The 26,785-nt window shown below is 41.4% G+C and overlaps 1 protein-coding gene across 3 annotated transcripts; it reads left to right on the top strand.

Annotated features, from left to right (window-relative positions):
• Positions 1-472: 472 nt before the first annotated feature.
• thbs2a (thrombospondin 2a) lies at positions 473-19,937 on the top strand. 3 transcript variants are annotated; one of them, XM_050071632.1, is made up of 23 exons: positions 473-498; positions 1,222-1,293; positions 1,570-2,123; positions 2,604-2,688; positions 6,309-6,508; positions 8,077-8,217; positions 8,326-8,419; positions 8,819-8,983; positions 9,802-9,978; positions 10,333-10,506; positions 11,298-11,425; positions 11,534-11,686; positions 12,918-13,136; positions 13,226-13,333; positions 13,423-13,582; positions 13,678-13,796; positions 13,881-14,115; positions 15,997-16,224; positions 16,343-16,614; positions 16,693-16,790; positions 16,913-17,052; positions 17,858-17,888; positions 18,229-19,937. In XM_050071632.1, exons 2-23 carry the CDS (start codon positions 1,227-1,229, stop codon positions 18,230-18,232), a joined length of 3,552 nt encoding a protein of 1,183 aa, XP_049927589.1. In that variant the 5' UTR covers positions 473-498; positions 1,222-1,226; the 3' UTR covers positions 18,233-19,937. The 3 variants fall into 3 exon arrangements, with proteins under 3 accessions (XP_049927589.1, XP_049927588.1, XP_049927590.1); XM_050071631.1 differs by lacking the exon at positions 473-498 and adding an exon at positions 655-837; XM_050071633.1 differs by lacking the exons at positions 473-498; positions 17,858-17,888 and adding an exon at positions 655-837.
• Positions 19,938-26,785: the final 6,848 nt, after the last annotated feature.

Consider the following 26,785-nt stretch of genomic DNA (forward strand, 5'->3'; position numbering starts at 1 on the left):
GTAATAGAGGTCATTTTCATGTTCTTCTTTTGTCTCACATTGCAGACATAGCTGAGATTCCCATTTTGAGTTATTGATGTCTTTGCAAAATCTTAATTATAACACTTTCTTGTCAAAAGCCACACATATTCAAAATCTTTACTTCATGCTTGTGTCAAGTTATTTCTTTAAAAAATAAGCTATAAGATTCAGGAAAGTTGAGGTCAGCTTCATTTTACATCTCACAAATCTCTGAATGTATTATAAATCTGCTGTTACTAATTATCTTTTTTAAATTAACCAAATCAAACCAACCAAAGTAGTTATGTTGTCTTTACCCTACTTACTCCTTAACCATAACCACAGCACCCTCATCTCTCCTCCGCAGTGAAAGTGAATAAGCTCCAGACACAGGGGGAAGGTGGGTTTGATAGGGAGAGGATGGTGGACATCACGGTGTGGGAGCGGACGGGAGGGGGGTCACGAACCCCCCATACCAGACTCTGTGTGCGAGCGCGGGTAAGAAAATTACGCCATCGGAAGATAATTATGTAACTCTGTCTCCTAACAACCGACCGCAAACGGTTCATACCCAGAAGAGTTTGATTGACAGGCTCTCTGCGAGCCTCTATATAAGAGGAGGGAGGTGAGCGCCTCAGTCACTGTTGTGCCTCCAGTCCTGCAGGCTGTGGATGTAGCGAACCAAAGTGGACTTTACGCTTTTTACGCACGAGGTTTTCAGGAGATACCGCGTCTCATTCATTTAATCATCGGCTTCTTTTAACCGATCTCATCCTTTTTTATTTTCTTATAGTCGGATATCTGATTGTGTTTTAAAATAGAGACTACATTCGTCAGGTAAGTTACATGGACGGCACTATAGCCTGTTTTTTTCTGTATGAAGAGATAGTATAAAGTCGAGAGTAACTCATCAAGAAAGTAATTCAGACTGACTTTAGAGAGAATTAAGGGATTTTATTCATCAAAAATCAACAGCCTACAAAACGGGATCTGCATGTGATGCTGTAAACAGTTTATTGTAGCTGATTATCTGGAATTATTTCATCTTTTATTGTAGCATTTTTATTTCGCTTTATTTTTTTACCCTCTATTTTTGTCCTTATTATTTTACTGAGAGGCTCAAGTGCAAACTCAACATGTGAGATGGACCATGGGTGTCAAACAAATACAAGAGGGACATAAAAACTAATAAAAAAAAACTATTTCTGCTGTTTTTTGAAGGAGATATGATACTCAGGAGAAGTCTCTTCCTGCTACTCTTATCATTTAATCTCCTCCACGCAGTACCTCAAGGTAAGTGGAAACCTTGAAGATGACTGTAATGCTGACTCATATATTAATATAAGTTATTAATATGATCGCTGTTATTATTGAAACTAACTCAATGCCTGAAGCCCCGCTAACTTGAGGTGCAATCATCCATTCCAATGACATTTTTGCCATTTGTCCTTCTTTCCTTTGTTTTAAAAAAACAGCTTTTCTTATTTTTAAAAACAAAAAACCTTATAAACTCTTATTCTTTTCCCTGAAATATTTGTCCATTTGCATTTCCTCTTGTCTGATATGTAGATGGTGAGCAGGAGGATGAGACATCCTTCGACTTGTTTGAAATCAGCCACATCACGCGCAAGACTCTTGGGGCCAAACAGTTCCGGGGCCAAAACTCGGATGCCCCCGCTTACCGCTTCATTCGCTTCGACCATCTGCCCCCAGTGAGCCCCCCAATACTAAAACAAATACTACGTCAGATCCAAAACAATGAGGGCTTTGTATTTGTGGCCAGCATACGCCAGGACCGCGCATCACGGGGGACCCTGATTGGTTTGGAGGGCCCCACTGGCCAGCGGCAGTTTGAGATTGTGTCCAACGGACGGGCCAACACTCTGGACCTGATATATTGGGTGGACGGCTCCCAGAATGTGGTTTCGTTCGAGGATGTGGACTTGTCTGACTCACAGTGGAAGAATATCACGCTCCAGGTTCATGGGGAAAATGCAAACCTGTTTGTGGGCTGCAGCCTCATAGACAGCTTCATCCTGGATGAGCCTTTCTACGAGCACCTGCAGGCTGAGGGAAGCCGCATGTATGTTGCAAAGGGATCCATCCGGGAGAACCACTTCAGGGTAAGACGGAGACTTATGGGTAGCTAAACCAGGATTTCCTAGGATCTGGAAACTCATGTCTTTCTACATCAGTCCCTTTGTGACTTTTCTAACTGTGCCTAGCGAGTTTAATGGCCTCACAGTGTTTTGTCACCTCTCAAATGTTACAAGAATCTGAGGTTTTAACTGAGCTCGTAATAAAAGCTTGTTTTAAACAACAGTTTCAAGAATTAGAGACTCAGAAACTCCCTCTTCAAAGTGTAGCAGAGTGCCTCAGTGTTGCCCTGGTCTTCCTGTGTGGAAAGGACTCCAAATTTAGACTCTAAATTGCCCCTTGTGAGTAAGAATGGGAATGTCAGGAGTGAAAATGTTTGTCTGTTAGACTTTTTCCACAATGCCGGCTTGAACAGTAGTGAGAATGGAAAGCAAATGTGTGTCATTTCAAAAAATGCCAAGGTAGCCCAAATACTAATCAGAGACACATATTTTCTTACCAAACAGGGCCTCCTGCAAAATGTACGTTTCATCTTCGACACCACGGTGGAAGACGTCCTGCAGAGCAGAGACTGCGAGCTCCCAAAGCAAGGTAAGAGCGAACTTTTTTAGGGGGGTTATCTTTAAGGTGTTTAAACCAGCGATCACCCAAAGGTTGCTGCGATCCTCAAGCAGTGGGAACCATTTCTATTTGTGTGATTTTCACAAGCCAAATGATGAGTCAAAAATAATTTTATTTGCTAAGTGTTTCAAGCCCAATACCTTGCAGATGTGATTGGGAAATCCTTTCACATGCAATCCTCCAAAGCATAGTATCTGTGTTTTGTTTAGTATCAACCACAGCAACTTTCCAGACCAAACAGTTTACCATTCTCTGTTGACTTCCTTTGTATGAATTTAGCCTCTTTTTTTTTTGGTCTTTTTTTTTAAGTGGGTCAAGAAACTTGCAGATTTGATATGTCTCCCACCATTACTTCATGTTTACGGAAACAGCGGTGTTGACGCAGTGGCTTGAGGTCGAGCAGTGTCCGTGGTGAACAAAAGGAGATACAGATGCTTACATTTATTTCTATTGGCAGTGGACTCGGTATAATGCCCTGGGAAAGAAAATAGAAAAGAGAAAGTGAATGCTATACTGCAGATTGGGGAGCCTCCACTTCCAGCCTTCCAGCTGCACACACACACACTCACGCACGCACACACACAATGAAGTCATGAATTGGCTGATTGGGTTGCTTTTCTCAGCTGAGGCTTTGCTCGCATGAGGACTAGTACCTCATGATCCTCAGCAGGGCTCACACGAAGAGCGGCTGCAACTAAAAAGACACAGATATCTGAGTAAATATGTCAATAATCATCCTTTACAAAGCTAAAGAGTCACTGGATCTGGAAACAGTGTCTTTAGCTCACTGTGTCAAAGCAAATCCATATGCGGTGTGCGTGTTTGTGCGTGACAGAGCGGTTGCTGCATTTCTGTTGCCACAAGCAGTGTTGAATTCCAGCTGAATGAGTTTATTTGTTTAACAAATGTCACCAAGGCCTGGAAGTTTTCTACATGCTGGCTGGTACCAGTCAAGGTTCTGCGCTGGTAGCAGTTCTAATGCCAAAAGTCACTCATAAACCCACACAACCCACGCTCATAAAAACTGTCATGTTGGACATTAATGAGCAGTGTCAAAACTACCCACGCTTTTTGCTCTTTTTTCATTCTTTCCTCTATCTGCTTTGAGTATAAATAAGAGGATGTCTATCAGGGAGAAGAAGAATGTGTGAATGCTTTCACAGACGAGCTTGCGCGCATTCACACACACATACAGCATGAAGCCCTCCTGAGATTTGAATGAATCCAGCAGACTGAAAGGGAAAGAAAACACAGCACTGGCTACAGTGGGACATCATTGGGCAATTTGGACGACTACTTGATTTAGTGTCCCCTGGCCGGCTATTAATCTTCGCCAATTTACATAGCGAGATCCAAAGCAGTTGCAGATATGTGCTGTGTTTTGGCTGAGTGACAGGCATTCCTTTGAGCTTCGATATGTGTGTTGTGTGTTTGTTTTCAGCATCACAGTTTCATAAAGCTCATCATAACTGAGGTTCAGTGGTTTGAGATACAAATTGGGTAAATACATTTAAAGGATGGAAAATAATAATTATCTCTAGGTTGTGTTTTTGGTGCAGTTTGTTTGTCTTTTGATGCAGAAAATACACTGGCCCAATTTTCATGAAACTTCCCCACTGGCAACGGACACCAATATGATGTTGTTGGACTCTCATGTCAGACAGACATTAAATTTTGGTTGGAATGAAAATTGGGTTCATAGTGTTTTAAATGTCTTACAACAACATAATTTCATGTTGTGTAGTAGTGTATTCTCATAGAATGGTTTGCATGATATCCAATGAAAAATGCATGCACATCAATTTATATGATAAACTACGCATTTGCGACCCACGAATTTAGGCAGTATAAGATACTGTGGTTAGGTTTAGAAAAAGAAACATTGTTGGGTGTCTTTAGGTTTAGGCAAGTAAAGTTACTGAGGTTAGGTTTAGGAAAAGAAACGTGGCGAGGACGTACCTTAGAATAAGTAAAAAATAAGTCAAATTTCACTTTACACAGATCCAAACACGCTACTCCAGGGGAAAGTCCTGGGCCAAGAACCGTTTTTTTTTTGGTGACCCATCCACCACCCCAACCTACCTCCTTAGAAGCCCCCAGTACTGCTTCCTTGTTTACTGCCGTCAGCGCATTGGTCATGTGATTACAGCCTTTCAAAATACGTGGGACGAATTTGGGTGCATTACTTGTCAATGTCAATGTCATCTTCGCCAGTGTTCTACAAATTGAGAGTGGCATTAGACGTCCTGATGTTGAATTTTGATTACCCATCGTCACAACCGAAATTCAACCAAATATCGATGTCCAACGACGTTGGTGGCCAGCTTGGTTGGTGGAAGGGTGTGGCATGGGCCAATGACTTTACTTTTAGTTTACTATCAATATCAATCAATATCAATAGTGACAAAACGTACAAAATACAAAAATAAAATACAGGAATATGTTGACTCCATATTCCGATCCATATTTATGGGTACCAGTAGGATTGGCCTACACATGTAGTTGCTCAGGCAGTCATTATGGAGCACTCGGGGACAGTGGTTCCATGGGAGACCCTGTACAATTGTAACTCTGCCACAGCTGTAACAATACTTTTTTTTTCAAACTAATGTGTGGCTATAGAAACTTCTTCAATAAACTTCTCCAGAGATATTAAATACATATATTTAGACATAGTTGCGCGTACAGATTTACATGTCATAGAAGACTGGACTATTGGCCCTGTTGGAGGTCTGAACTCTCCTTCTAGTTTCATATGTCTAATGCAAGCCCATAAAAGATGCCCTGTCCTGTTCTGTAAATTGCATTTTTCTTGTCTACATTGTGTTGAGATCACAGCTGGCAGACATGTCACTCTTGGTTGGACCTCCTGCTTCAGATTTACAGATTGTGCGAAGACTCAACATTTAGCCTTTCAAACAACCCTGTGGTTTAAGATTGCATTCCCTTTGACAGTGTGCACTAAAGGAGAAGAGTTTTTAGTGTTAGTAATGACTGATAAATGCTGTGACTCAAGGGATTCTCCCGCACTTTGGCCTCTATTGTGTTGACATCTAGACGAGGGCATCTCCAGTGCCTATGCTACCGATCAGCTCTAAGGATAAGACCATGAGCTTCACAGGCTCCTTGTAAATCAATCTGTGTGGTCACTCCGGTCTGTTAAGTTCATATTGGAAGTGTCCACTTCTCTAAAAGGTCTTGGAGATTTATGACAGCAGTTGTGGTTTCTCATCACTGGAGGAACACCCAGATTTCTGCCATCTCCTTCCCGTCCCGTCCTTCCACAGCCAACGCAGCTGTCATCTCTGGTGGAAAGATTTACCTTCACCATTTCAAACAGATACATATTTCAAATCAAACACCCCCTGACTCAACATCTGTTTTGGGGAGCACAATAAACATTGTAATCACCACATTGTTGTGATCTTTTTGCCGTCTATGGGAAAACAGGAAATCGCTCTGTTGCCTGATCACAGTCCTTGTGTTTCAGTCATCATGTCTCTCAAATATGTTTTTCATCACCAGGGTTGCTTTTTCATTTCCTTGCTTGCTCATTCACCTTGATATTTTCCTTTCTTTTGTCCCTCCAGATGAAGCTAATATTGTGAGCGAGAGCACCGAAATTGTTGATGTGAGTCCATCCATCACTACAAATATCATAGGTCAGAAGACAGATGACCCAAGCGCAGATATGTGTGAGCGCTCCTGTGAGGAACTCAGCACCATGTTCCAGGAGCTCAAAGGTCTACGTGTTGTCGTCAGCAACCTCATTGATGGCTTGCAAAAAGTGGTAAGTAGTAGAAGTCTAGCATAAATCACTGTGATTGTTTTAGACAAGCTGCTGCCTCTTTTGTTGTGCTTTAGCTGCCAATTTCAGTGATGAAGGCAAAATCAGTAAAATCAGTTTTTGTGTGAGGGAAGAAAATTCACATTTCAGAGAAAATTGACATTTTAAGAAAATAAATGGTACAGTCCTCAGTGTGGCAGCCAGGAAGTAAGAGGTCCGAATTAGGTTACTAGGTAACCTACATTGGTTTGAAAGCAAACAGTAAGTAGCCGCAGGGCTGTTTATAGAGTCGCCTGCGACGACTGAACCCGCTTGACTCCTGCTATCTGTGGCAGCGTGAGTCAGACAGATTTTATGACATGTTACATGTGGATATAGGAAGTGTTCCCCTGGCAGCGATGGGGTCCGGTCTTATGTCTGGCTGTGTTTAAACAGCTCATGTGTTTCCTCTGGGAGCCTCCCAGCAATAAGAGAGTCTGGGCATGAACCTTGGGAGAAAAAAAAAAAAAAACGGCTGGGATGAGAAGGGTCCCTGAGGCTCTTCCAGACCGAGTGGTGTCTTAGATTCTAGTGCTGCACACTGCTGCCTCCCTTGTCCAACAAGAGGATGCACACACATATACACACATGTACACACAAAACTTTGGCAGCAGTTTATCGACTGACAGCTCCCAAGTGTTCAGGAGTCCAGCCAGAGAGCCCCTGGTCTCCAATTGGGTTGGAGGTTACAATGTGCATAACTAAGCAGCAATTTTCAATGGGCTATTTTCCTAGACACATTAGAGATATAAAGAAATGCAGTGTTTGCAATTTGCAGTAATGAGAAGCACATTTTGAAATTAACATTTCCTCGTTAATACAATGGGAAAGCATTTTTTTTGTAAATGTACTTCAGATCAAATCAAGCATTCTTCTTTCCAGTCCATTTAAGTTTTCTCTTTTCCCTCATTAGGTAATTTGAAAGAAAGAAGTATCATAATGATATGAAGGTGTCCCACTCAGAGCTTCAGTTAGATTAAGACTAATTTCACTTTATCGTAAGAAAAAAATCTGAAACTTGTCTTGCGTCCCAGGACATCAGCTGTTTCACATAAATACAATGATACAAAACAACATTAAACCAAACAACAAAACCATACTACAAACGCTTCAGATCACATCAGGCAGTATGAAAGTGGCTGCAGCTGACACACAACACTGAATTGGAGAGGGACAGATCGGTTCATTGAAAGGGCGACGGGATGCCACATTTGGCTCTTAATTATTATGACATGTATAGTAGGGGTTGTGTGTTTTTCAGAGTGATGTTTGTGCTTTAACTTGACGGATTTTCAGCAAACGTTATCTTACTTTTATATGAGTAATATTTAAGTGAGACAGGATGCGCTACTCCTCTTTCCATCTGGTGAAATGTAACCTCACATGTGCGCTCTTAACAGAATCATCTTGTAAGCAGGTGTCCGCCTCCTCATGCTTCGTGGAATGCAGTGTACCTTTATCATGAGTGTCTCCTAATCGTTTCTGACTGATCTCCTTTCTGACTGCAAATCTGTCTGTTGTTGTATGTTAAGACAGAGGAGAACACTGTCATGAAGGAGCTCCTTGGGAAGATGAAGAACTCTAAAGAGAAAAACATGTGCTGGCAGGATGGCCGCCTGTTCGACGATAAGGAAGACTGGGTTGTAGACAGCTGCACCAAATGTACCTGCCAGGTAATCATATGTGAATATGTCATATGGGAATATGTCATATGGGAATATGTGCAGATTTACTGTGGATATCAGTGATTCTAATATAGCTCTTATATTCATTGATGGCAGGAGTCCAAGATTGTGTGTCACCAGATTACATGCCCACCAGTCGCCTGTGCCAGTCCGTCATTTGTCGATGGCGAGTGCTGCCCCGTGTGTATGCGTAAGTAGCCTCCTATTAGCCAATGCACCCAGCATATAAACAGAATTATAAACACATGCAGTTTTTATGTATGCATGCTATTTTAAATTAATGGTTCAATATGCCATAAAAACAATATTCCACGCATATTAAATTTTAATACCACAGGACTGTTGCAGCCAGTTTGTCTTTGTGAGCGGACCACATATTTATTGGCCAAAATACAAGACACTTAGAGTGGCTACTGTGGGTTTTTTAGATGAGGTCATTTGATAAACAGGATGACATAAAAAATAGTGCGGTCATGATCCTTTGCTAGCACTTTTATTATTCTCTTTTAACATGGAGCAGAGGGGGTGTTTCTTGTGCAAGAAAAGAAATAAAATGTTGACTTTGTCCTGTTACTTTTTCCAACTCAAGACCGTGAGGATGGCTGGTCCCCTTGGTCAGAGTGGACAGAGTGCACGGTCACCTGCGGGACAGGAACTCAGCAGAGGGGTCGATCATGTGATGCAACCAGCAACCCCTGCACCGGACCTTCTATCCAGACCCGCAAGTGCAGCCTTAGCAAATGCGACAGCCGAAGTAAGGATTTCTTTTTAAAACTCTCCTGTCACTCAGCTTTCATTTAAATAAATGTCATCCAGTAGTATCCCCCTTACTGCTGTGATATTATCATGATCGAAGTATGCATATGCCATTTCAACAACTACACAATAATCTAAAACAAATAACAGCATGACATATGGGAGGGAGGAACGTGATGGAACTGTGGAAAAACTGAGTTAAAAATGAGATGAGATCCCCCCAAAGTGCAAAAGAGCAAGTTCACGCCTCCATAAATCTGTTGAAAATGGATCCATCTGAGTGAGGCCGAATCCCAGTGAAGAGCTGGATCGCATGGTCGGGTTGCAGGGTGTGCCCAGTCCAAGTTAATTCCAAATAAATCACTGGCTGAGAGGGTGTTCCACAGTGCAATGACTCACCACCGCCTGCCATGCAAAAGAATATCAAATATTAATGAATTAGATCATTAGATGTACTATTGATGAGGTGGATGCCGAAACTGATTAATTGTGCTTTGATAAATTGGGGGGATTAGCATGTTTTATTACTTGCAGCTAACATTACACTGCATCTGTGTGAGTGACTGAATCAGTCTAACCACTGGAGGATAGTTTACCCACAATTACATAAATACTGGCGCAAGCATCTTAGAACATCTTTGAAAGTGAGCCATCGTCGCCAGCATCACATAATGTTTACTCGTAGAAAATGTGGTGGCCAAATTTTTGTGCTTTTCCAAATTAAACATGTCTGTAACTATTTCACTGAGTTGAAATCTAGAGGATAATACGTGACATGTGTGTCTCTGTCTGACATGTTTGATGTTTGATCCCCAGTTCGCCAGGATGGAGGATGGAGTTTGTGGTCGCCATGGTCATCCTGCTCAGTGACCTGTGGCGAAGGACAGATCACCAGGATCCGACATTGTAATGCACCCGTGCCACAACTGGGGGGTAAAGACTGCGAGGGAAGTGGGAGAGAGACCCAGCGCTGCACTGCCAAGCCCTGCCCCAGTGAGTATTCCAGCCTGTTCGGGGAACACTCAAAAGCTGCATCTCCATTACAGCAGCGTCCATGTGGAACCACCAGACTTTCTTGTGCCTCATGGCTCCCCCTAGGCAGCATTCCCCATGTGTTTTGGACTGGCGTCCTGTCTGTCTTTCAGGAAATGTTGACTCAAATCAGCTCAGTATGTTTTCTCTTGTAGTATTAAGTTCCAGGCTTCTGACTCTGGCTGCTTTTTCAGATTTCAGACTTCAAATGTTGACTTGTTTTTATTTAGAAACAAAGTAATACAATATATTTGTGGAATGAAAGGCTTTATGTCAAAAATTCACAACTGAACATCTGTCTCTGTGTCTTTTTAGTTGATGGAGGTTGGGGTCCTTGGTCTCCATGGGCAACCTGTTCAGCAACATGCGGAGGGGGAATCAAAAGCCGGACGCGTGTGTGCAACAGCCCTCAACCTCAGTATGGCGGCAATAATTGCATCGGGGAGGCCAACGACAGTGACAGCTGTAACAAAAAGGACTGTCCTATTGGTGAGCACCAGTCACATTACATTAGCCAGGCAAGCTATAAGCCCTAGTGACGGCAACTGGTATAGAAATTCATACTCCTCAGAGGGTGAATCCCACTGACGTTGGTGATCATACGGCTTTTCCTCTAGTGACAATTGTGGTCTTGAGTCGACCAAATAACCATGAAACCAATGACATTCCCACCAGCTTCAGCGATTCTTTACATTTAGCTCTTATTAGCAGCTGTTAACATGCTAATACAGTAAATTAAGTTGCTCAACATGTAATAATTACCTGCTAACTGTTATTGTGAACATGCTGTGTTGGGGATGTTCCTGGGCAAAGTGTGCAGGTGAGGTTGGGGCTTTATAAAAAGGTATCGCATCCATGAGGAAGATATGAAAATTGCGGACACAGCGCCGAAAAAAAACACACAAATATATCAAGGCAAAACACCAAGCGGACAAAGCTTGGGTTGGCTTTCCGTTTCGCTGGTGATACTTTTTACAAAAAATAACCAACAATTCCTGCGTAGTATACTGAGTACTGTAAGATTAATATATACTTTTTACAGAATGCAAAAAAAAAAAGGAACAACAGCTTTTCACACTTATTCCTCACAGAGTAAATAACTCGGGGACTGTTCGTGGAGAGAGATGCTGAATATTTTGATCTTGAAGCATCAAGTTGAGATAAAAACCATCACAAATTAAAGTTGAATCACTTGGAGACTCACCATACAGATATGTCCAGCGATGTTTAAATCAGTTTTCTTTGTTTGTACCCATTCTTGTCATGTAAATCCCTTACAGATGGCTGTCTGTCTAACCCATGCTTTGCTGGAGTGGATTGCAACAGCTCTCCAGATGGATCCTGGGAGTGCGGCCCATGCCCTGCTGGTTTCCGTGGAAATGGTACCCACTGTGAAGACATCAATGAGGTAAAAGTTGCTGTTTTTCTTATGTGCATGAACCAGACGTGTGTTTAAGACTTCATTCATGTAATTATTTGTCTGCATTTTACTGATGCTTTTCATTCCCTCCTCCAGTGTGACATGGTGTCCGATGTTTGCTACAAAGTGAGTGGAACGCAGCGCTGTGTAAACACAGATCCGGGTTTCCACTGCTTGCCCTGTCCAAGGCGCTACAAGGGCAACCAGCCTTTCGGTATGGGTGTGGAGGCCGCCAAGAAGAACAAACAGGTGAGCTGAAGTTAGTCTCATTCAGTGCCAATAATGAATTGTTGATTGGGTGCCATTCAAACAGGGGGAGCTTTCGAAGAAGTGAGAACAAAATGCATTAAAAAAAGAATACAGAAGCAGTCGTGTGGATTGTTGTACATCAGATCCAAATTTATGAATGATGGAAGCAGCAGCTCGGGTGATATATAAGCCTTATTCTTGCGCTGAGAGTGTTTACAGTGTTGGAGGGGAGCCACCACATATGAATGTGTCTCACCTTGACCCAGTATCAGCAAGCAGAAGGAGAGGAAGGAGAGTTGGGCAACTCTTAACAACAAACATATGTTACACACTTTCATTGTATAATCAGATTGAAACTGTAGTTTCACTGTAGATGCTGAACAGATCAGTGCTTTTGCTCAAGCAAAAGGATGTGGAGCTTTTTTCTTAACTCTTGCTCGATCTTTAAAAGACCTCAGTATTTCCACACACACCACAACTGCTAAATAGCAGCTGTATCAAAGGTAATGCGATATGTCATTTAGATCACAATAATTACTTGATTGGAACACACTTTTCTGCTCATTTATGATCACAAAATTCACAGACTCCCTGGAATACCTGGAAAACTTGCCGTGCCACTCTGACCAGCCCTTGCACAACAGTCCTTGCGGACCATCTTGTCACTCTTCGGCCTCTGCAGCTGCTTGTCTTTGATATGATGCCCCAATTTCACTAATTGATTTGGGAAAATGGGAACTGTCTCATCGCTGGCATTAAGGGGGCTCAATTTCACAGTTTTGATCAAAGGCCTGTTCTTGCTGTCACTCTGTGCTCTATGAGCTCATGGAGTGGCATCCAAACTGCAGTTATGTTCATCCTCCGGTAATGAGTGGCAGCTGTGAATACCTTGCGCTGCAATAAAGCGGCAACAGTGGGTCATAGTGGGATGTATGATGCATTAAGTGGGATTTCACAAAATCAACTGTGCACAGAAGAGCTCCACACTTTGGCTTTGTCCAGAATCTTTCCCTTAACCCGTCACTTTGATTTGCAGTAGTCCTCAATTTGGAGTGGCTTTCCAAAAAAGAAAGCTACAAGGAGTAAGATAAGTAGTCTTGACTTGAAGTGACAAAAAAATAAATAAAATAAGGTCATTTTTTTCCCCGACAGATCACATCCAGTGCTCTTGATGTTGGATGTGGTGGCAAATCTTTTAATACAGTTCCACCTGCCCTTTTTATTTCTTTAGGTGTGTGAGCCAGAGAACCCATGCAAGGACAAGACCCACAACTGTCACAAATATGCCGAATGCATCTACATCAGCCACTTCAGTGACCCAATGTACAAGTGTGAGTGCAGGACTGGTTACGCCGGAGATGGCTTCATTTGTGGAGAAGACTCGGACTTGGACGGCTGGCCCAATCAGAATCTTGTGTGTGGTGCCAACGCCACATATCACTGCAAGAAGGTATTTCCTTGAACTCCATCATCTTGTTTGATGTAGCCTTTCCTGCAGTGATTATGAACTATCTTTAAAATTACCTACTACTTTTTCAGGATAACTGCCCCAGCCTTCCCAACTCTGGACAAGAAGACTTTGACAAAGACGGTCAAGGAGATGCTTGCGACAAGGATGACGACAACGATGGAATCCTAGATGAGAGGGTACGAGAGTCTCTAAAACAAGCACATATTTTATTCTGTAATTATGATACTTGAAGAATTCTCCAACAACTATGCACTTTCCGCCACAGGACAACTGCCCCCTCCTTTACAATCCTCGCCAGTTTGACTTTGACAAGGATGAAGTTGGCGACCGATGCGACAACTGTCCCTATGAACACAACCCTGCTCAAATAGACACTGACCACAACGGAGAAGGGGACGCCTGCGCAGTGGACATTGATGGAGATGGTAAAATAGAGAAGCCTAAACAGATAATAGACTCTACTTGTTTAATTTATACATTTAATTCTCAAGAAAATATCATCAACTGCTCTTTTCCTCAGAAATTCTGAATGAAAACGACAACTGCCCCATGGTGTACAACACTGACCAGAAGGACACTGACATGGACGGAGTTGGTGACCAGTGTGATAACTGTCCGTTGTTGCACAATCCTGATCAGGTACCATATCGTATCATAACACTTTCAATACAACAATAGGTACAGTGTTAATACTGTTAACCTTGGTCTGTCTTCATTCAACAGACTGACGTAGACAACGACCTGGTTGGAGATCAGTGTGACAATAACCAGGACATCGATGAGGACGGCCATCAGAATAACCTGGACAACTGTCCCTATGTGGCCAACGCCAACCAGGCCGACCATGACAAGGATGGCAAAGGAGACGCATGTGACTATGATGATGATGATGACGGTATACCTGACGACAAGGACAACTGCAGACTGACACCCAACGCGGACCAGCTGGACTCTGATGGTGAGGATATGACACTGAAAAGGCTTTAGGGTTGCAGGATCAGGTGCATGCCATGTGCTTTGGAATTATATGTGAATTCAGCTGTTGATGTTTTGCATATTTGCCCAGACATTCCCCCACTCCATTCCCCATGACAAATTTATTGTGTCAACATGTGCCTGGCAACACTTTATAATACATGTTTTTGTCATTATGTAGAATTCTAATACATACTTAATGCTGCATGCAATCTCATTGACAAAATAATCCCAACACCAGGACTGTTCAGCAGCTGCTAGAGCTTTTAATTGTCTTGCCCTGCTGTCAAAGAATTGTAGATGCTCAGTTAGACATGGGCAGTATCAAGGTATTACAGTATACCAGGGTATTTAGAAATCCTGAAGGTATGACTTTGAATACTGTCAAAAATACAGACACTCCTCTTTCTATTAAACTGATACAGAGATGCTGTATCGAGGTATTGTAGTGCACAGAACGTGCCACCAGAGGTCAGTCTCTACTGTCAGAACAGGCAACTGAGCTAAGAAAGATGGCAACTGCGAGTGGTGGGGATAACGTTACAAGACTTGTAAAAAAAAAAACAGCCAGCAACAACAGAGAGAGACTGCAGAAAAAACAGCATATAGAGCCAGAATATTTTCACATCTATCTTATTTGTTTTGGTTTGTTTTTAAACAAGTACCATCATATACCATATTCCCTGGGAGAATGTCAGGAAGGTATGTGGGTATAAAAAAGGTACTGCCCAAGCCAGTGCTCAGTTTGTTTTTTCAAATTTTGAGATCAAGCTTAATAGTTCAAAATAATCTCAACATTAATTAATGAGCTACCATTAGTTAATTACCATCATTAATCTCACATGACCAGTTTATGACACCAGCACACATTCAGTTAAAATAGATTTTGGCCTGATGTGCAAGACTTATTGAGACTGTCGTCATACTTGTCAGTATGGGAATTCATCATCCACAGATAGATTTATTGCTTGCATAATGACCTGGTATTTTCTGTCTGTTTGCTCAGACAGTCTCTCTCCCATGGACTCCTTGCACTCAAACTTTTTACTCATTACTCAGTGATGCTCACATTTAGCCTTAGTGTGCGTTCTCCCAAATGTTTCCACAGTCAGCAATTAGCTCCACTGCAGCAGGTGTGAGATCTGGTGGCTGTGGAAAGAGTCACCGACCCTGTTGGCACGAGTGATGTCATTCTGCATGACTTCAGTGAGCCGCCCAGGAGGGCACACGCACAGGCTGTGAAGTTTTTATTTCCTTTCGGCTTTGCTCGTGATTAATCCACAGTGCCCAATTTCAGCAGGGTTACCTGGAGTTTGAACAGCTGTCTGTAACTGGAAACAGACCGTGAAGGAGAAAGGCCCTGGACACTGACGCGTTCACACTCTTCACAGCTCGTCAGATAGTGTTTATTTGATAGGATCGTTTGAGCCCCTTGTGAAATAACAAAGATGATGACAGAAAGCAGCTAGCTACTTCCACGCAGTGGCCTTCATTAGCCACTGGCGTCCTTTCCACTGTGAGCTCCTGGCCTGCAGTCTGGCTTTAATAGACTTCAGGCTTCGGATGGTTACAAGTATCAGTGGAAGTTGTCACAGCATGAAAAAATGGCTGATTTGCCTTAGTAGACTTGGCAATAGTATTAAAGCCACTTTCCTGGGAAGAACTGCTTTTTCCCCATTCATTTTTAATATGAACTTGGAGGAGCTCCTCAGCGCTCACTGCAGAGGGATTTTTATTATGATACTCACATTAGCTGCCATAGAGATTTTTCCAATCAATAGGAAAATAGGAAAAATGTAGTTTCAATCATGCATGTCTAATTTATGTTGGGTCAAATCTATGTATTTGATGTCTTTTCCAACAGGTGATGGAAGAGGAGATGCCTGCAAGGATGACTTTGACAACGACAGTATCCCAGATATTCTTGATGTGTGTCCGGAGAACAATGCCATCAGTGTCACAGACTTCAGGAAGTTCCAGATGGTCCACTTGGATCCTAAGGGAACCACCCAAATTGATCCAAACTGGGTGGTCAGACACCAGGGCAAAGAGCTGGTTCAGACAGCCAACTCTGACCCAGGCATTGCAGTCGGTGAGTGGCACAAATGTTTCCTTTCCAACAGCCCTTTCATTTGCTCTTTAAAAGATGTGAAACTCTGTTTGACTGCACAGCACTTATTTAACAACATGTTTCTTTCACACCATCGCAGGTTTTGATGAGTTCAACTCTGTGGACTTCAGTGGGACGATGTATGTGAACACAGACAGAGATGATGACTATGCAGGCTTTGTGTTCGGCTACCAGTCGAGTGGGCGCTTTTATGTAGTGATGTGGAAGCAGATCACACAGACTTACTGGGAGGACAAGCCTTCCAAGGCCTTCGGCATCTCTGGCGTTTCACTTAAGGTCGTCAACTCAAGCACTGGCACAGGAGAAAACCTCAGGAATGCTTTGTGGCACACGGGCAACACTCCCGGACAGGTGGGCTGCAGTCTAAATGCTTTGTGGTCTGTTTTAATGATGGAAACAGTATTAAGTGTTATTAACTTTTTCACATAGGTGCGGACACTGTGGCATGACCCCAAAAACATTGGGTGGAAGGATTACACAGCTTACAGGTGGCATCTCATCCACAGACCGAAGACTGGTTTTATAAGGTGAGTAATAAAGTTGAGTCAGTGATAGGCAGTATGTGTTTTGGCGGTTTTATTATTTAGTTTTTCTTTAGCATTGAAATCTGAACACATTAAGAAGTTCATGTCTGTCTCATATTTTGCAGGGTTGTGGTCTATGAAGGTAAACAGATCATGGCTGACTCAGGACCAGTTTATGACAAGACGTTTGCCGGAGGAAGGTTAGGCCTGTTTGTCTTCTCACAAGAGCTGGTGTTCTTCTCCGACCTCAAGTATGAGTGCAGAGGTTAGTACAAACATTTTGATTCCTTTAAAGTTGTAAACATAAATGTTTGCTTTCTTGCAAAAATAATGACGTATGTGTGAGTGCATGTCTGATATTAAATTTCAAAATCACAAACTTTGACACTACGGCCAGAGATGTATTTGTTTTACGCTACACGTTTCCATGTGCATGATGGTTGCCTCATGTACCCTGCGTCCATTTAGAGCATTGGTTGTAACATCCTCAGAAATCATTTTGATGCATTTGCAAGATACAATACACACATTAATGATAGGGGTAGTGTTGGCATAATGCCATTTCAAAATGTAATGGGTTCTTCCGTGGGCCATGCTACACCTCTCCACCAAGTATCATGAAAATCAGGCCAGTAGTTTTTTTCTGTATCCTGGAGACAAACAAACCAAACTGAAAAACCTAAGCCACTTGGCAGAGGTCTAAGCTAGGAGAAGCTAGGAGAAAACTTTCTGTCACTGAGGCAGGCGTTAGCTATTTTTCTAACAAACTCAGATATACATTACATACAGAGATTTTGAATCACGTAAATGCAACTTGTGAATTATATGTAAATGTAAGCAACGGTATGTATAGATGATTAAGGGCTTTGTTTTGGGATTGGTGTGTCTGTGAATGTATACTATATGTGTCTGTATGTCCAGTATATGTGTGTATGTAACATGGGCATGCATATGATCCACATACCACATATCTGTACAGTACAAAGATCAGAAAGTGGAGGAAAAAACCTCCAATTTTGAATAATGTGGGTAAAGTCTTTAAACCTTCAACATCTTTTTTCAAACCTCAGATAAGCCGGAGTTGCCAACAGTGTTCACAAGGTAATGATGAAAGGGTTTATGTGTTGTGTGTTGGCTGAGGCAAAAATACAGAGTCACGCTATGTTTCTGCTTGTCAGCTTGCTCATGTACAATGCCCCAGATGCATTGTGAAAGACCTTGCGTGTTGGTCCAAGGACTTGCGATCTTCTATTGAGTGCTAAACAGTGGAAAATGAGCCTGCAGCCACAGTTACTGAAGACACGCTTTTTTTTTTTCTTGACACACAGTGCACATGTTGTTGCTGCACTCTGGCTCTTTGACTGTGTGAATCTCGTCGAGTGTCCTAGTTTTGATTATAAATGTGGCGGTAATGGAAGCTGTTTTCTCAATCTTTCCACAGATAACTGAATCAAGTCTGACAGAACAAAAAACATCAGAGGGCCGAAGACAAGAATCTCTCAAAGTAAACATCACGTCATTGCTAAATCCATTTCAGCGTAAATGAGACTTTCCATACTTCCCCATGCTTTGCCTTGATCCATCCACTGGAGAGGAAACCATGGACGATTTCACTTTTCCTGTTGACTCGTGCATTTCCCAAGCTGGGAAAGAAGAACTGATGAGAGTGGACGCGTTTTTATAAAAGCAGATTATATAATTATAACTATTGTACCTATGTCTACATTTTAAAGGATCCATTGTACAACCAGTTACATGCTGTATATGCTTTCCTACAGTTTCTTGTAACTTGTTAGTGACTCGGTTGTTCTCTATCTTTAATACATTTTTGTCTGTTTGAGATTAAGTGGTTCACTCATTGTTAATCATACAGTGTCTGAAAAAAACTAAACAGTAACCAAAGCATAATCATTCCTCAAGTCCATTACTATTTCTCCTCATTCTTTTCATCCTGAATGTGTTTTTTTTTTCTATGGAGAACAATTTAAATAAGACATTTTAGTAAGTGCCAAAGATGTTTATACTAAGTCTGTATTATAATTCCTTTTTGTAAATTATTTATGCTTTGCTTGTTTTGTTTGTTTGCTTTTTTTTTTGCTAGAGTTTGTAAATAATTATTTATTTGTTTACACTGACAAAGCGTATAATTGAATATCACAAACGCCAAGATAACGCATTATATAGTACTGCAGGATTTTTTTAGTGTTGTCATGCATTTCCTTTACTTGTTAGTTTTTCAAATCTTTCACACAAACTGTAGCGTAAAGCTTTCGAGCGGATAAACATCAGCTGCGTTACACATAAACACAGCATGTGTTACTGTATATAATAGCAGCTGCTGGATGGAGTTCATTCTGGTAGTATGTGTATGTTTAAAAAAGCCACTGTTGATTTTCTTAGCTGTCCAGACAGGGCTTCACTGTCCTCAAAGTGATATATCACTTTGGTACACGTGGAACATTTTTCGGTGCTCATTCTCTGCATCTATAGGAGCTTATAAATGGTCCATCACCAAAACTGGCTGCAAACTGGGCTACTGGCACTGCAGCAAGCACCCTTTTCTTGCATTATATTGAAACACTTTTTATCTTCAACACTACTACGAAAAACAGAAAGTAGATCAAGGTGTCAACATTAATTTAGAAGTAGTTAAAAAAAAAGACTTGCAGTTTAAGTGCCTGGTTCCCAGTAGGTCTAATGTTGCGTACAAAGCACAGTGACCTATCTTATGATCAGCTGAGAGTCTGCAGTTTAGCAGTCAGTCATTTTGTGTGATGAAATCATCATGTTCAAATACAGTGAAAATATTTTATACAAATACTTTTACATTCATATGTTAGTCACAAGTATCACTTATGGATGTTATGAAACTTATGTGTTGGTTGAAATGGAATCCATATGAAGGTTTTTTTAACAAAGTGTGACTGTGTGACTGCACTGTGTGGATCGAGGACGTGTTAGTGTACAACCTTGTTGTTGTTAGTCTGTATAGCCTCTGTGTTCTTACATGTTTGGTCTCCATCTTGTTCATTTTGTTGAGAGTTTGCAATGCACAAAATGTAAATTTTTTTTGTATACTTGTGTTGTTAGATATACATTTTCTACAAACATTAGTGTAAGATTGTTCTGTTTCATAAATAAATCTCCTTTACACCATTTTGTTGATTATATGCATAAGGATCGACAGGTATCCTACTGTAGTATGATTAGAGTCATACTATAAATACTAAGTTATGCCGTTCAACAAATCCAATGAGAAGACCAAATCCAAGATTTGTGTTACAAAGACTCTCAAAACTTTTTGACTTAACTATATTGTATTTGGCTCTCAGCACCAACTCATGTGATCCTACTGAAGATGTAAATCTCTTAGTTTTTATTTATTTATTTATTTAGAAAAGACTTAAAAATTTCTGTAAACAGCTAGGCACCGTAGCTTTTTTATTTGTGAAAGTTTTTATCCTCGAACAAAACATAGATACTAATGTCATTTAGCAGTCCAATATGCACAACTGATGCAACAGTGAACGTGTCAACCAGCCCTACTAAGCAACACATCAAATACCCCCACCCACCCTCCCATCCCAACATAAAAGAAAATAAGTAAGTAAATAGATAGGTAAAATAAATGTAAAATAGAATAAAAACCTGAGTTCATGAGTGATAGATACCGAGGGGGACACTTTGAGAAACGGAGTAAATGAGTAACATTACAGACATTGGAGACAACTGAAAAACAAACAAACAAACAAAAAACAGAAAGTAAAATAGAATCTGTAATCACACAACACACCCTATACTATACCATAGCCACAGACATTTTGGCAAATGTTACTCAAACAGGAGTAAAGTCTGTATTTGTTGGGGACTATTTTCAGCGGTGGAATGATACACATTTGGTGCGCTATGGCAGCAGGACTGTATTTTCCGGATTAACTCAAAGTATACAGTGCCTGCATTCACGACAATGAAGGAACATGTCACCCACTGCAACAGTGTGGCTAACCAATGTGTTTTTAATAGTTTTTGGACATCAGTAGAGGTCTGTGGCACAGAGGAAAAACCCATATCATGGTTTAGATATGCAAACAACATTTAGTAGGATGAATTTATTGTTGGTTTTGGCCCTCAGCACATGATACCATCGCACAAGGCATCTTTTGAGCATCTGTATGAGACACAGGGCTTTCCACTAACTCCAATGAAAACCCGTCTACACCAATGATGTAGTATTAAGTGCAAGAAATCCCACATAGGGCAAAGCAGGCAGGAGGGAGTGCTGGTGGAAAACTCAAACAAACCAACCCAGTCTCACTCCTAAGTCATCGAAATTCGGTGCTTGGGCAGAGACTTCTGGCACCAGACAGATGAAAAAAGCAGTCCTTTCACGTCAACATGATAGGTGGCCGGTCGCCATTATAGTTTAATGGCGCCCGGCGGCGAAAGTCCTGGTAGTGCGGGGGAGGGGTGGTGGATGAATCCAACAACCACAGACTTTAACCTGGGAGTCCGATGTTTGCTTCTCATGAGATTGTAAAGCCAAACCCTGTTTTTTTTTTCCTAAACTCAACCACGTGCTTTTGTTGCCCAAACTATGTGTTTGTAGTTGAAAGAAAAAAGGCATTAATTTGCAGTGTTGTACCGACGTAGTGTTTATTTTGAAAGAGACTGTATGCAAACGGTACATTTCCTAGGAAAACGGAAGTGTATTTTTATAAAAAAAAAAAAAGGCAATGCATGTAACAGGCTAAAGTTGACACAGCATCCCATACCTTCAACAACCAATGCATTCAGGGTACCTTGCACGTCGTATCTGGACGTGGAAAGTCCATGACCAAACGACGACATTTGACGAGATCGGAGTGAGAATGTGTTGAACAAACACAGGACTTTGACCCAGGTGACCACTGTACTTGTCCCATATGAAACCAAAAGTCGATACTGAGTTTTCTTCACTATGTAACATAGTTAATGTAATATGTCCAACGTTATGTACATTTCATCACATAGATGCCATGACATACTCGTTAACCTACTAAAATAAGTGAGGTTATGTAACAAACGTAACCCAAACCATTATCTTGTTTTATTTTTTTTTAAACCTAACCAAGAAGTTTGTCTAAGCCTATAGCTACCAAAACCCAGATTTCCTGTGAACAAAGGAAGTGTATTTTGATAGGACACTATAGCATGTAATGAGCATAAATTCATAGGCTGCCCCTGAGTATCCATGCTGCTAGAGGAGTACATTGAGTGTCACAATTTGAAGTGTTGAACCACTGACCAAGCTGTGAGTGAGAACATGTCTCACCAAAGAACTTGCTGACAGTAGAAATAATATAAAATATCATCAGGTTTATTTTTATGGCTGGTTCCAATCAATCATCATCTCAAGCAAAAATACCTATGTCACTCATATTTTCCTTTCAAATCTGACCACATCTTGTCCTCAGAAAGGTTTATCAAGCATACATAGTTTGTCTGATCCATGTCTGAATATGGTTTCCTGTTAAAGCCTCCCTCTTTTCAACTTAGAAGAACTTCCCACAGCTTCAAATCCAGTTTCTCAAATACCCTTCATAGTGAAATAAAATTTGAAAAATTGCATGACCTCAGCAGAGGTCTTTATGATAATGTACCACTGAGTTTGCAGAATCTTCTGGATAAGAGAGATAAATTTGTCTGTGGTTTTGCACCAGACCATCTGTCTCACAGTGCGGAAACCTGGAATTGAAGGGGTTAAGTAAATGATGGTGAGGCCAGGAAAAAAATGCGCTATTAGGGAAAATGGGGAAGTCAAAACCTTGCTCTCGTAGCTCTGTGGCAGAGATATTTGGGTTGAGGCTTTTGGAATAGTCCACGTGGCACACACCAAAGACTGGCTATATGGGTCTGGCACTGGTGGCTGGTTTCGAGCCCAGAGCACGTTCCAGGGTGGTTCATACAGCTTTGCCAGAGGATGTCAATGTGTGACACAGTAAACCAGCATTTTCTGCTGAGGCGAGTATTTAGCAACCAGCAAGCATTTTAAAAGGATGAATAACCTCAAACAAACTGGCTGCGATTAACCGAAAGGGCATCGAGAAAAGTTCACTTTCAGTGGTGGTTTTTAAGAAAACGTGTCAGAAGGTGAGCAGTTTGGAATGACACAATGAACGAGTTAAAGATCAGATAGTTTGGTGTTGACACGTATTTATCTTGGAGGTACAGATGTGGGGCTCAGCACCAGATTGTCAGTTTTAACAGCACAGAGAGACACAGAAAGCTGGGGGTAGATAGCGAAGCGAAGGAGAACTGCTCCTGGTGTGATGTTCCCCTTCACTCACAGGGATGTGAAATTCCAGCTTGTCCAATATGAGCTACTGTTAATATAACAATATTCAACTTTATGCACTCTGTACCAACTCCACTTTATCCTCAGTTTCTCCTCTATCCCCATTTTTTATATCATCTGCTAATGTGAAAATGCAAAAAGAGGCTTGACAGAAACAAATGAGCCCCAAAAGGGGGAAAAATAAACTCAGAACCTGAGGTATTTTAGGAAACCTGCACACAAGCATGTCTGCATCAAATTTACGGCTTTGAGAAAATAGGACAGATCATCTGCAAAAGTCACTGTTGATTGAAATCCAGAAATATCAGTCTAAAAGTTAATTTCATCTGGTCCAAAAAAAAAAATCTTATTTTTCTTAGAACAGGAAGAAATCAGCCAGTAGCTGAGATCACTTCATCAGTTTCCAGTGTAAATCAACTTCTTTTTTTTTAGAGATGTCCACTGTAAAATCTGACAAGTTGCTCCTACTTAAAAAATCTAGGAAACCGGCTGCCTTTATTATTCTTTAGTTGTGTTTACTTCATAAAGCATAACTTAAGACTAATAGTTATATTTACTTACTTTTTTAAAGACAATCACTTTCCTAGACTTTTTTATGTGAGAGCAACTTGTCAGATTTTACAGTGGACATCTCTAAAAAAAAAAAGAAGTTGATTTACACTGGAAACTGATGAAATGATCTCAGCTACTGGCCGATTTCTTCCTGTTCCTGGTCATTGATCAACTTTATTTTTTCTTATCAGAATATTTACTTCCTTTTCAACAAATATATTGAGTTTCAAATTAATAATTTAGGGACATGCACATATTAGATTTCTTGCTGAGAGTTAGTTGAAAACATTGATACAGCTGCGATGTCTGTAGAGTATAAACTATACAGCGAGCAGCTAGTTAGCTTAGCTTAGCATAGCACAAAGACTGGAAGCAAATGGATACTACTAGACTGGCTCTGTCCAGAGGTAACAAAATCCACCTGCCAGCACCCAAGGAGGTTAAAAAGAGGAGAAGTCCCGGCATCCAACACATTCTCACACTGACCTCGTCACATGTTGACCTTTGGTCATGGATACAACGTGCAAGGTACCCTAGGTGCGTTGGTTGTTGACATTCTGGGATGCTGTGTCAGCTTCAGCCTGTTACATGCATTGTCTTCTTTCAAAATACACTTCAGTGTTTACAGGAAGTGTATCGGTTACATAGCAGTCTCTTTCAAAATAAATGCAGTACATCCGTACAACACCTCGAATTGATGTTTTTTTCCTTCAACAACAAACGCACGTGATTATGTTTTGCCAACACACACGTGGCTGGGTTTAGGCAACAAAAGCATGTGGTTAGGTTGAGGAAAAAAGATCAGGGTTTGGCAATCTTATGGGAAGTGAACACGCCCCCTGGGTGAAACTTGGTGTTTGTTGGACCCATCCACCACCGCTCCCGCCCATCCAACTTGGACTTTCACCACCTTAAACTTTCATTCTTGTCCCACTGCATTTCCCCTTGATGTCGCCGGGCGCCATTAAACTCACTGCTGAGAAAGTCACTGCTCAAACACTGGATTTTGATGACTCTGGATTGAGATAAGTTGTCTTGAGTTGCGTCCTATCATTTCAATCAGGAGAGACTCATTTGGAGTAAAAGGATATTTATTTACTTGTGCACTAAGTCTGAGAAATGTGAGAATCCTTTAGCGACTAAAATCCATCATTATGTCATATATTTGAGGAGGGTGGTGAACCGTAGTAGAATAGGAAACCCCCCCTGGAGTCTAGACGCTGGTGGTGGTAGTGGTGGTGATGAGATAAGATGAAGAGTGTACTGAGGATCTGGATGTGAAGAGGAGTGGGCTTTTGATGAGCTGGACTGTGGATACGATGACTGGAGGGTGATACGATTCTGCTTAAAATGACAGCTGACAGCAGCAGGAAGGAGAACACATTTGAAGTTTGATGATAGCAACATAATTGGCTGATAGAGATCATGGCAAAGTTTGATTGCTTAACTAAAAGAGCAAACACCCCAAATCAGCTGATTGGAGGAAGTGGTGGGAGCGAGATAGAAAGAGAATTGTGAATGAAGGAATGAATAGCTTGCGCGCTATTGTATGGATCAATCCACGTTGGGCGCACTATGTTAGCAAGACTGTATATGCCGGACTGACTCAAAGTGTATAGTGCCCACATTCATGATAGAGAAGGAATATGTCACCTATTGCAACTGTGTGTTGACTGATGTGTTTCTAATGATTTTTGGACCAACAATAGAGGTCTACAGCACAGAGGCAAAACCCATTTTGGATATACATACAACATTTAATAGGATGAATTTATTGCTGGTTTTGGTCTATACCAACCCGTTCTCATCCCCAGGGTGCAAAATATGGCAGCTTAATATGGCAATTTAAATCAAATATGTGCGCTTCTCAAAATATCAAGCTTTCCCTTTAATTAAAAAAATGACATACTTTAAGTGAAAAAGCAAAATTAAATCAATAAATTCAGTTTCAAGGAAATTGAGAATGTGACCGCATATGTGACATTTCTGAAATATGAGAGCTTAAGAGGGACACTAGCTATTTAGTAATGTACTCATGTTGGGGGACTTACAACGGACAGATTTAAAAAAGCATGGTCAAAGTGAAGCAGTTTTTTTTAGACCTTAGACACGTCCCTCCTGAGCCACACAAGACATGTTTTCACAGGCTGAATAATACCCTCTGTGAAATCGTTGGAATGCACCTTTTCAAATCAGCAAATCAAACCACAACCTTAAACCTCAGCCACTCAGTCCGGTCCATAAACAGAAACATATTTTTGATCAAAGTGCAACGTAGCTTTGACTCACGGGAAGCATGCATTTTTTTTCTGCTTCCACGGGTCCAAGTAAAATCAGCGTTCAGTGTTCCCACCGGCTCCTTTAATGAGTGAACCTATGTTGTTGCCGAACAAAGTGAGTAAGGGGCTGCCAAGGGCAAGTGTGCAAGGAAAGAAGTGGGTCTGTCATTTGAAATAAAGTAAGCCATTTATTTCAGGGCACGAGTTCCTCTAGTCACTGGAAAAATATCCATAGCCCTTCTCTCTGCCAACCTTGGGGGCGCACACTCATTGCTCCCAGAAAACAGAGGTGCCAGAAGTGTTGGGCTGCAGGCTGAAGTCCTGCAGCACAGGGGCTCCAAGCTGTCTGCATGAACCCAGCTCTTTGATATTACTCATGGGTTTGAGATGCTTCACTTCAGATGCTTTAAATGACTGACATCAGAGAGTGGTACAACAGTAAAGAACTTAGAAGTAGAAGGAATTTTCAAGTGGAAAAGAAGGAAAAGAGAAAGTTTTCCCATGCAGCAATAATTATACGTTTGGACGTTTGCTCAAATCCACCCTGAGAAAGGCTCTCATCTCTGGGAAAAACCCAATGGAGCTGCAGTTTTCACAGATAGTATGATCCTCAGAAATGTCCAGGGGTGTCCGAGCGAGGCTTGTTTCCACTTAGGTCTTGATGGCACCGGTGTGAAACTGGGAACAGATGCACTGGGTCCCATTAAATCAGGTTGTGAAGTCTTGACCTTGCTGTAACCTTGCACAAAACAAAGCCAGACAGTGCAGATAGCTGCAGGCTCTCAAAAGTCTGATTTATCAGACTTACAAAAATAAACTCAGATCAAATACAG

The sequence above is a fragment of the Epinephelus moara genome, chromosome 19 (genome assembly GCF_006386435.1).
Source record: "Epinephelus moara isolate mb chromosome 19, YSFRI_EMoa_1.0, whole genome shotgun sequence".
NCBI classification, from domain to species: Eukaryota; Metazoa; Chordata; class Actinopteri; order Perciformes; family Serranidae; genus Epinephelus; species Epinephelus moara.

Excerpts from the sequence above, each read along its gene's own strand:
- thbs2a (XM_050071632.1), top strand. The coding sequence starts at position 1,227 with ATGATACTCAGGAGAAGTCTCTTCCTGCTACTCTTATCATTTAATCTC. Across the intron at positions 6,509-8,076 it reads TTGATGGCTTGCAAAAAGTG|ACAGAGGAGAACACTGTCAT; the intron begins GTAAGTAGTAGA and ends TTGTATGTTAAG. Across the intron at positions 8,420-8,818 it reads GTGCTGCCCCGTGTGTATGC|ACCGTGAGGATGGCTGGTCC; the intron begins GTAAGTAGCCTC and ends TTCCAACTCAAG.